This window comes from Cryptomeria japonica, chromosome 2 (assembly GCF_030272615.1).
Source record: "Cryptomeria japonica chromosome 2, Sugi_1.0, whole genome shotgun sequence".
Taxonomy (NCBI): domain Eukaryota; kingdom Viridiplantae; phylum Streptophyta; class Pinopsida; order Cupressales; family Cupressaceae; genus Cryptomeria; species Cryptomeria japonica.
The window spans coordinates 426,389,062-426,402,400 of record NC_081406.1 but is presented as its reverse complement, the minus strand read 5'-3'; the positions used below and the strand labels follow the sequence as shown (position 1 = coordinate 426,402,400).

At 35.6% G+C, this 13,339-nt stretch overlaps 1 protein-coding gene across 1 annotated transcript in view; it reads left to right on the top strand.

The window, feature by feature from the left end:
* The window catches only part of LOC131061966 (DEAD-box ATP-dependent RNA helicase FANCM), a 116,530-nt gene that overhangs the window by 41,827 nt on the left and 61,364 nt on the right, over positions 1 to 13,339 (top strand). Inside the window, exon 12 of the mRNA XM_057995800.2 lies at positions 2,121 to 2,314. Within this exon, the coding sequence (XP_057851783.1) occupies positions 2,121 to 2,314 (194 nt within the window). The remainder of the gene's footprint in view (positions 1 to 2,120; positions 2,315 to 13,339) is intronic.

Sequence of the window (13,339 nt, the reverse complement as noted above, 5' to 3'; positions counted from 1 at the left end):
ATGGTATATAATATCCTTAATTTGATTATCATTAATTTCTGAGTGCCACATACTTGGTCATGAGCTGATGGCGAGTCATCCATATGGGGCTGCAACTCTATAATTGACTCTTGTCTGCTTGTTCCCTTTAATAATAACTTTAAATCTTTAATTTAAACTTATTTAATTGTTTATCTTTTTAGGTCCGGAATGGGGACATTACACGTTTCCTCTCTTTTCTCTCTCCTTCAACTGCTGCTTCTTTCTCCTTTTTTGGTCTCAACAAAATCACAACACAATCATAAAATTAGGTCTTTTTGCCCATTTAGGGCGAGCTGCAGGTGTGGGGTCACTCAGCAAAAAAGAGCGTATGTTTTTTTAAATGTTTTCGTTGCTTTTTTAATAAAAAAGTGGAGACGTCCGAGGGGGATGGCCGGCTGTCCCCAAAACAGTCGAGGGACGTTTGAGACGTCCCTGACTGTCCCTGGGACAGATGGACGCCCCCCCCAAGTGGAATTGTTTCAGGTTGTTTTTTGCAGACTGGAAACACCAGGGAAATGTTTCCCGGCATCCCCTCGTCCTTGGACAAGTACTCGTCCCCGAAACAGGTCCGTTTCGTCCGGAAACGCGTCCTTTGATATCACTGGTTATTACCCCTTATCCAGGCGCTGGGTCTTATTGGATGCTAGATGTGACAATTTTCTGAGTGCTGGAATTCATATGCAGATTTCTGGGCAGCATGGCGTGTATCCCACTCACAAATTTAAATGTATTCATGCTTGAGCTTATTTCAGAGGGTGCCATACTTGGAAACATATCTCTTCGAGTGTCAAGATATCGATTAATGCTGGAAATCAAGATAGTGGGATACATGTCAGACCTGTGCATAGACTATGAAGTCTAATTACTGCTGCAATATATCGCAGTTTGGGCTGCGTGTGGAAGGGTTACTATCTACTGGAAGTGTCTTATCACTAAACAAACATTCATTTATTCCGAAACTTTGAATCAATGTTGAGGTTAGAAATTAAAGCATCACTCCCTGTATTTATGAGTTGGAAATAGTATGCAATAAAGATTACATTCTGATTTTCAATAGCAGAAATTAATCCTAGTAGAGTTGTCATTTTATAATTGAATGAGTATAAATGTTCATAAAATTCTGGCATTATATAAACCTGCAAATAAACATAAACGTGCAAACTGTGCAAACACCTATCTACTGAATGATAAGAAGAGGAGAAATTTGATACATGAAAGGTGGCTTCTTACAATGTGAACCAAACTCGTTCGTGCATGCATTGGTTGAATCAATTTGACAGTGGTGAATTTTTGCAAAAAAATGGTGTTTGACATTACGTGATTATTTTAAATTATAAAGACAATATTTCTAGGATTCTTAGGAATCCTTTGGTATGTGGTAGGACTATTTAAAATTATTCATATGACATAAGTCTCTATATGAGGCAAAAAAGAGTTTGAGTGTGGAGATGAAGTGAATTAGTAATGTATTGTAGGGTAACCAGCTGTGTTTAGTTGGAACTACTCTATGTCTCTGGTAGATTTTTCCACAGCATCGTTTGGAAGATAGGAAGAAGAGTATGATTTTATGCTTTGATAGCTGTTTGTGTTGATTTTACTGATCAAGGGAAGAGCAAGAAATTCGATTGCCACTTTCAGATGGTTTTCCTCACCATTGGTTTTGAGGATAAAATCCTTGTTTGTATGGTTTATATCCTTGTCTTCACGTTTTTTATAGGTATGCAAGTAAGCTACACATTTCTACAACTCTAAGGCACTATAGAACCGGTGCCATTTGAGTAAGTTTAGGAGCTTGCAGCATGGATAAAATATATTGTCTTTAATTTCCACAAGCATGTTTTGTAAGAAAATTACCACAATTTCTCTTGATTTTTTGGTCCTATTTTTGGGAATTATGTTTTGTTCTTTCTACAATGTCAAACAATTTTCTGGTACACCTCACAACTTGCAGTAAAGCAAATAATAATCAATTATTTGGTTGTTTAATTACTGCTTTTTTGCTTTGTTTTGTTTTCGTTCTTAAATTTTGTTTTGTTGGCAGTATTCTAGTGTGAATACATACTATTTTATACTGATCGTTTTGTCAACTTTTGGTGCAGTTAACACCATTTGAATTTCTAACAGCAAGAGATAAATTCCGTCAATCTCCTCCTGCATTTCTTGCACAACCACAGTATGGAGAAGTGGAGGCATATTTTGGTGCAGCTATTACTCTTTTTCATATTTATAAGTTGCTTTTTAGTCATGGGATAAGACCTGCACTTGAGATGCTTCAGCAAAAGCTGCAACAGGGGTATGATTCATTGAATACGCTTGCTATTTTTGAATATTGGTGACCATTGAGATAATAGTGGGTCATGACAATTGTAATCAACAAGAATTTTAAAAATAAGTTTAAACTGATGGTTTTAAAAATAGGCTTTGTAATAATTATATTTACTTCTATGCATTATTTCCAAGGATGTGCACTACCTCTAAGGAATGATATATAAATCACATCCTACCCAAACCCTAGAACTGTGAAATATTGACACAAGTTATTTGTCATTTTGATTTGTATGTCATCATTTTGACTGTTTTTTTGCAACATAAATTAATTTGTGTGCTTCACATATCTGGAATAAGCTTTGAGATGTAATATGCAAGATTGAAGTTCCATATGTAATGTTCTAGTCATTTGTAAAAACCAATATATTTCTTTCTTTTTGAAGAAGCATTGAATTACTGATAAATTTTATCATATGAAGTATTCATGCTTAGTATATGGATTCTTCTTCTTTGTGTACTTTTCTGTTCACTAGACATGGGTATCAAAAGAAGAAAGAAACTGAATACCAAAGAATATTATTCAAGCTTGCACTACATCTCAAGTTACTTCATCAACTGATTTAAGACTAACTATTAGCCACCAACTCATAACTACATGCTAACTCTTAGCAACCAATTAACCCATATGACTGCGGTTTTAATAGTTGCCAAGTGCTAATGTTGGTCATGAGCTGAGAAGGTAGCCAGGTAGCTGCAGTCGAACTCACCTGCTGCACGTAGAAAAGTTTGTGTTGAGAAATCACTAAGTTTTTTGACAAGTACTTGTCACAGGCTCATGTGGACAGCAAATGCATTTCAAGGCAGCAAAAACATGTCATACATCTGTAAATACCAAAAACAAGTCGATTTAATTGCACTGACCACTTTTTTGTCTCTCACAAAAGTTTTTTTTTTCATTGATGTCAAGAATATTTGCATGGTTTCGAACATAGCAAATTGGGATGTTAGATGCATTTGACTGTCTAGATATGTGTGTGTGTCAATGTGTTTCAGTAGCTGTAGTGTGCTTCTGCATATTCAGTTTCAATTTTAGATTCCAGCATATGAATCTTGGGTATGAATCTTTGATGTATGCTAAGTGTTATTCTCCTCGACCTGTGCAACCTGAGTGTACAGAGGTATTTTCTATGGCAGTGGTGACGCAGTCTTTATACCAAAGACGTTACATTGGAATGGGTATCGGGTTTAAAGAAACTTGAATGTTTTGCTGGTCGTGTTTGGTAAAGGAGCAAGGTGTTTCTTTTGCTTTCTGTTTATGAGATTGTTTGCAGTGAGCGCCGTTTTTTTTTGTAAGACTTCTTGTACAGAGCCGTTTCTTTATCAGTATCGCTGGTATTCCCAAGTGGATAGCATCTCTCTGGCGAAGTTGTTTTAGTTCAGAATATTGATTGATTTTTTGGGTGCTTTCTAGCCTTCTATGTAGCATTGTGCGATTTTGGAGAGTGCCATTTTTTTTTGTGTGCTTTCGAGCCTTCTATGTAGCATTGTGCGATTTCTGTTCAGATATAATTTTTGATGTATTTGGAAGAAAAATGGCTCTTGCTTTGCAAAGTTAATATTTTGAAAGCTGAAGATTTTTATTTTTGTATTGATTGGTGGAGCTCCTTTGTTTTTTTTTTTTTTTAAAATACGATATTCTCATAACGGGCGGTGAAAATCTGGCTTATGTGATTATTTCATATAGATCTTTGATTATACAAAGAGGAGTAAGTATGTGTGTCGTGGCAGTTCTGAGCATTTTTTTTTATTACTTACTGCACCGTTTAGAGTATCTGGAGCTTGATGATTGATGGGTTGTGTTTGAGAAGGAGGAGATCAGAGGTAGATGAAGATGCGCAGAAACATCTGAGGGATGTGAAGTTTTTCTGTGAAGCGGTTTTCTGAATTTTGTAGTGTGGAAAAAGGAGTATATTTTGGGCTGAAGATTTTCGAGCTAAAAAAAGTTTTTGGGTAGTTTTTGTTACATTGGAATGTGCCTTGATGGAGCCATGATCTTTTACAGTTGTTTCTAACTGTGTATGGACACATACTTTTCCAGCGTGAGAGTGCACAGACTTTTGTATTAGAAATGGAGGCAAATATTTGATGATCGAGATGGGAATCTGATTACATTGTGTAGTGCAACAAAAGTCCAGTGACATGTAGTTTTCAGTTAATGCGTATAGAGATCCTTGTTTCAGATCGAAATGTGCTGAATCATAATATCAATTAGTATGACAATGTATTGATTTTTAAGAGTTTTACTTATTTTTGAGTAAAACAGAGAGCTTGCATGTTCATACAAATTCCTAAACTTGTACTTTGTGTGTTTGGGTTGGTGCTCATTAAGGTTGGAGCCTTTGTATTGAGTTGGTGCTCATAATGTGAGGTGTAGCTCACTTCTGTAACAGGGTTGGTGCCCATTTCATTTTAATAGATGTTTTTAAGTGCCGTGGTTTTTTACCCAAAAGGGTTTTCCACGAGATAATTCTTGTGTCCTCTCAGTTTGATATGGGTTTCAATTTGTTTTGGCTATATTTGTTTTAAAGATACTGAAATACTGATTCACCCCCCCTGTCAACATTTCTGTTTCGTTTTTCAACAATTGCACTTGATCTCTTTGAGGTTGTGATTGAAGGGACTGAAGAAGAGAAATTTCTGCAAATTTCTTTACTTATGTTTTAATTCTTATTATTTTTTCAGAATTAGCATTAGCTTTCTTATGTATTTCTTAATTAATGTAAGGATTCCATTTCCATATTTGTTGTACACCCATTCAATTCAAATTAATATAGGTTATTGAAAGTTTCTATTTAATTAATTTTGTTTCAAAGCCATGGTTCTGCAATAAAAAAAAAATCAATGCTAGGCTTTTCAAAAATCATATTTGTTTTTCTTTTTTTGCCCGTTTTTTAAATTGTATTCAAATGGCATTAGGAAGTGTAAATCATGGTGGAAGGGATGTCACTTGAAGGCATGGTCTACCAAGATTGACCATGGTAGTAGTCATTTGCAACTGTTGTGTGCTAAAAATGAGTGGAGGCAACAATGGCTTCAAATACCATCTTTCATTATTAATAGCTACAACATCGAAGTGTGCTTGAATGTTTAATTGGAGGTTGAAAAGAAGGTAATATGGGCCTAGCTGTGATCAACTAAAAAGATTAGAGAAGTCATTGATACAAATAACAATTGCTCTAGTAATGAATCCAAATATGGTGTGAGAAATAGGAGGAAGATATAGGGACAAAGATAGTGGGCTTCTATTGTGGTCTACAAGTTTGTGGCTTATCCACTTCATTGAAGCCTAGCTGAAGGAAGAGACTTTTTTTACCATAGAAAACATTAGGTTTAGGGCCTTAGCTTAGAGGTAAATGTTGAAACAAGGACAAGTACGAGGACAAAAACATGGCTTGTGCAAATTTTTTCGTATTATTGGCTTTTAGTATTTGCATGCTAATGCAGTATGGCTTTTGTTTTTATTCAAATCTATTTGAGAACACTTCCCAATGCTTTATAGATTCATTTCATATTTTTTGTAACTATATTTTGCATGATATTTACGTTTTTAAATTTTTGAGCTTTTGCCGAGTGGCCAAGTTCAAGTCAAAATTTGGTCTACTGAGTTTTCTTGAGTTGAAGTTTTTAAACTATAGTTTTGACCATTATTTTACTTAACTTATTCCTTAAATAGACATGACATTGAATAGTTTGTCGAAGATTAGATCTCAGAATATCATTTCATCTTAGATGTGGATGTTGTCTCTAATACTGGTCCAATTAAACAATATATATGCTCCATATTTCTAGGATTAGAGTGGATGGATGGAAGAGTATAGTATTAGGTTTTGGCTTGAAGTTCTCAAATTCTAATGGCAATTGGCTGCAGCTGTATATGAGTTATTTTGATGTTGTATGTTTGGCATGTAATATGAATGCATTTTCTGCATGTACTTTGATATATAGGAGTATGCATGCACCTGTGCATACGTGTCTTGTGTGTACGATGAAATGGGCATAATACAGGTATGCATGAGAAGGACATCTAATGCTACATGAAGGGCTATGTGCAATGACACAACACATTTACAATAGAAATTTACAATAACTGTATGCAAGGGGTTCATATACATCCTTTCCGTAAAGCCTTTGACGTAGAGTTGTTAGATACTTTCCCTCTCTTGTTTGGATGCATGGATGCGTATCAGATATTGGATAATATTGGTACAGCTTCAAAACTCTATTTTAAGCCTCATTTTTCTCAATTAATTGTTGTTAAATTATTGAAAATACACCAAAGACAAGTCTGTCATATGTTCTCCTAGTTAAAATTTGTGATGGTGGTCTTGTTGTTAGCCTTTTAAAATGTAGGAAAAATATGATTTCGAAAATTTGAAATTGTGAAGACAATGGAGGAGAAATAGATGTATTTTGGGATAAATGCAACAACTCTTTATGTTATTCCTAGGGAGAAGCAACGAGAGAAGTTTCGGCCAAGATATGACAGTCTGTAATGTCCCCTTTTGGGAGGATACTAAATCTTGCTCAATATACTTGTAGAATTATTGCAGGTTATGTATTTTCAGTCTGCTATGGTAATTTGGACAGATCCAATTCGATGTTGTTTCCCTCTTTAAATGCACAAGTCTGCTGTTTATATTAATCTGATCTGCTGCCTATACTCAGATATATATATATATATGTGTGTGTGTGGGTGTGTGTGTGTGTGTGTGAATCCTTTCTATTCCATCAGGTTTGATTCTCTGATTGTTGATTTAATGTTTCCTCTTCTTTTCCTTCATTGCCTGCTTTATTTTTGTTTGCAGATCTTTATTTGTGTTCTGATCTCTTTGATAAATGTTCATATCATTCTTCCATATTTTCTTATAATTCTGATTTAGGTCTTGTAAGAACCCAACAGGCTCTAACTGCTGAAACTATCAATACTTGTTTTTGGTTTTGTTGTTTGTAATTTTTTTTGTTTTTTGAGAGAGTTTTACATAAAAAGCATATGCGTTTGATCACATAAACTTCTGGAATTGGAAACTAATTATTTCAATGGAAAAGATAGCTGATATCATTCATTCTCCTTAAATTATTCATCATAGGAATTTATTACATAAAAAGACATACCATTTATTGAAGGAATAACTTATTTATAAGTGCTGGTCGAAAAAGCAAGGGCTAATGGCTGTAGGAATCTCCATCAAACAGCAACTATGATCCCCTCGGAAGATGCCAAGTCCTCCTCCTATACCCTGCGCCCCTTTTTGTGATTTTTATGGAATTTATTGAGGGCTCCTTCACCAAAATCGTACCCTTCCTAGGAGATGAGGTACAGCTGCTGCTGGGGTCACAAAATACAGGCCGTACAACATTGAATTCAATGCCAACCACTCCCCAATCAATGCTCATAAACCCTCCAACAATCTGCCCAAAAATCTGATAAAAATACTGTAATATTATACTAGTGTTCCACCGGCGTTGGGGATGGGGGGATGCGGGGACAGGGGGACCAAGGGCCTAAGTTTGGGGATGGCGAGGGGACGTGTTGACGTGTTTTTTACGCACATGCGAACACAGAATAAAATACCTAAAGGTACCTTATCCTCTCTTGAATAAAGTCTCTGAATGCTGAAGATATCGCGAAAAGGATCAATCAGGATGACTTCAAGGTTCTTCGTTGTAGGATCTCTACGTGTGGATAAGCTCTTTGTGGTATGATGTGATTTTGCTGGAATCACAAGGGGACTTACACTTGATGACTGAACTTTCTGATTTGCTTTGAATATTGCTGGAACACAGGCTTTTACCGGTTTAGATTTGAAAAAAAAGGAAAAAAGATGAGGGCAAGGAAAGGATCTAATCCTAATACTAAGAATGTAGGAGCAATGAATGATCTTTGATGAAATTCTAACTAAGTCTTGTTTTGACATCACAGGAACATCTCCACAAGGTTAGTGCCATCTTCGAAGGAAAGCTTTATGATGTTCAAATCATCACTATAGGCATAGACACCATCAGGCTGATGCATATCAATGAAGAAGCGACAATTGAAGTTAAGCTTAAGCTGAATGATTCCAGTTGACTACACAAGGCAAGTCTGCAATCAACAAACTGCTAGTAGTATGGATATACGAATTTCACCATCAATCAAGCACATTTCTTCCACTCATCTAATAACATGAAATCAAATATGAGAAGTATAGAGACCATGCAAATTGTCGAATCGACCCATAAATTTCACCTTTTCTTCAATGAAGTTACAAGTCTTTTACAACAACATCTTGGCAACAATCTTTGCCTTCTCTCTTTACTCTACTCTAATTGCTATTCTATCAACTGGCTAATCACCTTCTAACCACTCTCTATTCACTAACTCTATTCTATTGCTTTCTATCTTACTGCCTTTACAAATGAAATGTCGGGGCTTATATAATGCCCATAATACAATTCGATGGCTGAGATCAATTTGAGATCAATGGCCAAGATTCAATAATGAAAACCCTAATTAGGGTTTGTTACAACCATTACATAACATTTAATGCTTGACCAATGATAAAATTATATCTTTAGGACACATGTCCTCTCTGGAAAATTCGACCAATAGATAGCTGGGGTAGGTACATAGAAGTTTGTGCCACCTCCCATGAGTTAGGTACATTGAATCTGGACATTGTTGAGGTGGATCAATCCGACTGGAGGAGTGATGACTGGGATGCCACCTCATCTGACACTTGGTTGATGCCAATTTGATGTTGCTGAGAAGCTAGTCTTTAATTAACTCTTCTGAAACTATCTGCTTCTTCAACGAACCCTTGCTCTGATTTATTTTGTCTTTGATGTGCAGGATGATGATGTACCTCGCCTTGTAATGTTGGATTGGAAGAGGTCGCCCCTGATGACGTTAGTCCAAAGAAGTCCGTCCTTGTCGATGCTAGACTGGAGGAGGCCATCTTTGTTCTGCACTGGATCTTCTTTGATGAGAGCCTGCTGACTTGTAGATCCTTCGAGCTTGGGAGTCGCCATCTTGATACCTACACAACATTTCACAATTAATAATATATCTTGAAGTGTAGAAATTAAACTTAAAAGGAAGATTTAAGATTTTAATTAGGAAACTTCATGATAAATCTTGAGTTATCATTTCCTAATTAACCATGCAATACTTAGAGCAATACTTAGACTTTTCTAAAAAATGTCTAAAAATCAAACCTTGAACAAGGGTGTTAAGATGATTTCGCCATACCTCCTCTTGAGTATTAAACTCTAAGAAATGATGTAAAAATAGATGAATTTTGCTAGGCAAAGTGTAGATCAAAGCTCTCCCTTGGATAAAGTGCACCTCCTTTAGCTTGGAAAAGAACTCCACCTTCCACTAGCTTCTTCAAGATCTGGAAATTCGCCTTCAAATGTCTTCAAAAAATCTGGAAATTATCCTCCAAACTAGCAAGAAATACGCCTCTCCAATAGCCTTCAAGATGAATTTCGCCCTCTTTAGTCTCCACACTTAGTAGAAATTCGCTCCACTCCAGCTAGATTTCGCACCTTCAATTAGCTCTCCAAATTCGCACCTGATAGGAGGATTGAATGATTTGAATTGTGAAAAAAAAACACCTCCAATATATAGAGCGCTTACCTTGATCCTTGTTGAGGCCGACCTAGCAATTAAGCCTTAAAATAAAATAAAAAACCACCAAGAAGAAGAAGGCCGACTTGATAAATAAAGACAAACTAATGCCTTGTGCGCTCAACCTTTAATCTTTTAATTATTTAAATCCAAAATTAATTTTAGATGCCTCCACAATAAAAGTTCGATTTTTTGAGGCTCAAAATTAATTTATTAAATGCCAATATGTTCTTTATTAAATGCCAATTTAATTAATTTTTTTCAAATATTTCGAAGTTGGCAAGTTTGGCATCTCATGCGATTTGGAGGATATTAATGTTCAAAATATGGTAAAAAATGAAGAATGCCACTAACTTCGCCCTGGACCCTTGGAGAGGGACAGGAGCGATTTTTTACTTTTGTCCTCAATCCTTCATCTTTAAATTGCCAACTCTCGTTGTGGGGTAAGCAATGATCCCTTTCATTCATTCTATGCATGCTTAACTCGTTTTTTGCAAGGCAAAATTGATTCTCCAAAGATTTTCGCCCTGGTCCTCCAGTGAAGGACAGGAGCAACTTTTGCATTTTAGGCTAGGATTATCAAATTTAAAACTCTAGTCTTTGTTCACCATGCCTTATAAGACCTTTTCCATCCTGCACAACCTTGCCTTAGCGTAATCTTGGAGGGAAATTGTTGATTTTGTAAAAATCGCCCTGGTCCTTCAGTAAGGGACAGGAGCGCCTTTTGTCATCTTGGTATATTTCCTTGTTTGTGGACCACTCAAATTATATTCAACGCACAAATCATGTTTTCCTTGATCTCTTCAAATCATAAAATCATTTTGATCTTGCAAAAATAGTGCAAATTTGAAATTCAAGCTCTAGTCCTTTAGTGAGGGACAGGAGCGAACTTTGTCTCCTAGGCCGAAATGCTTCATCTTTCACCATGAAATGTCCTTGCTAGGGAAGATTTCATCTTGTTACATGACATGAATAAGAGTTCAAGTCCAAGAAAGGTCTAAAAATGTGTATATAAAGAAAATCGCTCTGGTCCTTCAGTGAGGGTCAGGAGCGAAATTACCCTTTTAGGCAAAACTCCATCATTTCATTGTCTTTAATCAAATCTGGATGCTTTATCACGTTCATTTCGTCCTCAAATAAGCCTTTTCGCCCTGGACCCTTGGTGAGGGACAGGAGCGATTCGCCTTGGACCCTTGGAGAGGGACAGGAGCAAAATTCGCTCTGGATCCTCAGTGAAGGACAAGAGCGAAATTTGACTTTTTGAACTCTCTATCAGGATAATTTTTATGGAATATAACGTTTAAGTATAAGAAAGAAGTTATATTCCATATATACTTTCAGGATGTTTGAGAGTGGTTTCAGACCTCCAGGAGTCATATTGCAAAATCTAGTTTTTTGAGGTTTTTCAGTTTCCAGACTTAGTCAAATTTCAGGATCAAGACATTCCAGACTTAGCCAAATTTCAGGATCAGGACTTTCAGACTTAGCCAAAATTTCAGGATCAGGACATCACTCAAGCCGGACTTGCTATCCATGTGATCCCCTAGGTGACCCTCAAAACGCAAAGGCTAACAGACAAAACCCTAAAAGACCTAGAAAACAAACCCTAAAAAGCAAAAAAGCAAGGGTCCCCATTTGCAATGGGGCGATGTGTGAAATGGTCACAACAGGACGACAGGGGGATGGCGGCGTGGGGGTGGCGGGGTGGTGGTGCTGATATAGTTATACATATAGTACTTGAAAAACTAGTTTTGAAAAGATGTATGATAGTATAAGAATTACATTTCAAATGAAACTATAGGAAATTAAAAATACTAAATCTAAATACCAAGATTTCTTCAATGCTAATTGCTAATTACTAAATTAAATTTGACAAATGAAATTGTCAAATTGGAGATTTCTATTATATCGAAAAGGAAAATATGAATATCTGATGCCATTGCAAAGTCTATTATAATAAAGATGATTACATGATTCATCATTACAATGAGTAGCCAAATACAAATACTAATAGCAATAGCATTACAAAAGAGACTAGAGTCAAAGACAAAATGACAAAACTCAAAATGTAGCTAATGGAGGCCTCTAATCATCTGCGAACTCCTCACTGGAACTGCTGGACTCCTGAAGATCAAGATCTTTCAAGCTCACACCAACCAGCCTGCTATATTTGGTGTGAGCTTGAAAGATCTTTGATGAATTGAGAGTTTTCTGAAACTTAGACAAGGTTCAAGGTGAATTCCAACAACTAATAAGGGGAACTTTTGGTAAGGACTAGCAAGTGGACAAAATTATAGTTTACTTCCAGAAGGCTTAAAAAAATTAGAAGACTTCAAAAAATTGATTTTGAAAGTTGAGTTTATTCTTCAAACTCAACTGTGCAATTGGGTTTAGTGTTAGCAATAGGGAAGTTATGGTGGATAAACCCCTGCAGAGACTGTAGAAGATTTCAGCACTGGGAAAGTCCATTGGAGATGAAAGGTAGCTATTTTTAGCTATCCATACTTTTAGTCTAGTTGGCTATTTTGAGGAATAGAGAGATTCCTATTTTTGTGGGAAATCTATTCTGAGATTTCTTTTCATGTGAATGTTATAAATTTTAGGTAATATGTTATTAGTTTTTTAATTATCTCAATAATCAGTTTAGTTGATACATTGCCTGTTTTAGATTTATTTTTAGTGGCTAGTAATTTTTTATAGGAGAGATTCCTATTTTTGTGGCAAATCTATTCATAAAAAGTTATCCCTATGATATAAATCATAGTTGAATTCTTTCATTCATTTTCATGCAATTCCTTGTAAACACTATAAACAAGTGCCTTTTTGCACTTGGTTGATTAATGGTATTTTTTTTAGGGCAAAAGGCCAGAGGCCTATACTATATTGAAAATAAAAGTGTCATAAAAGTTTACAAGCATTTATGATAGGAAGAGAGCAGTAAGAGACTCCTTCTTTAGTACATACGTTTATATACTCACTGGTTGAGTATGGTATCTGTTGTAACATACTACCAAGATTACTTGACCTGTTGATTTTCTGAAAATAGACTATTTTCAAGTTTACATATTGCTGAACTCTTCACAAAATTATTATCCCTTCAACTGTTTATATTCTGAGTTCTATGTTTTAAATAACTTTAGCAAGTTTTGTATTGTTAAAGATATTGGAAGAACTATTGTGGGTTTGTACATAATTGTTTGTTCTTGTTTTATAATCTGTGTTTACATCCTCGTGTTTGATCACCAAATATAACTTTGTTCAATTAATAATTTTCAATCTTTGCGTTTAATCGAAAGATATAAACATCTTTTAGTTGTACTAGTTTATTTTTGACAATTGATAGGTATGTATAAAAAGTTCTTATCTAGAGTAGATGTTTTG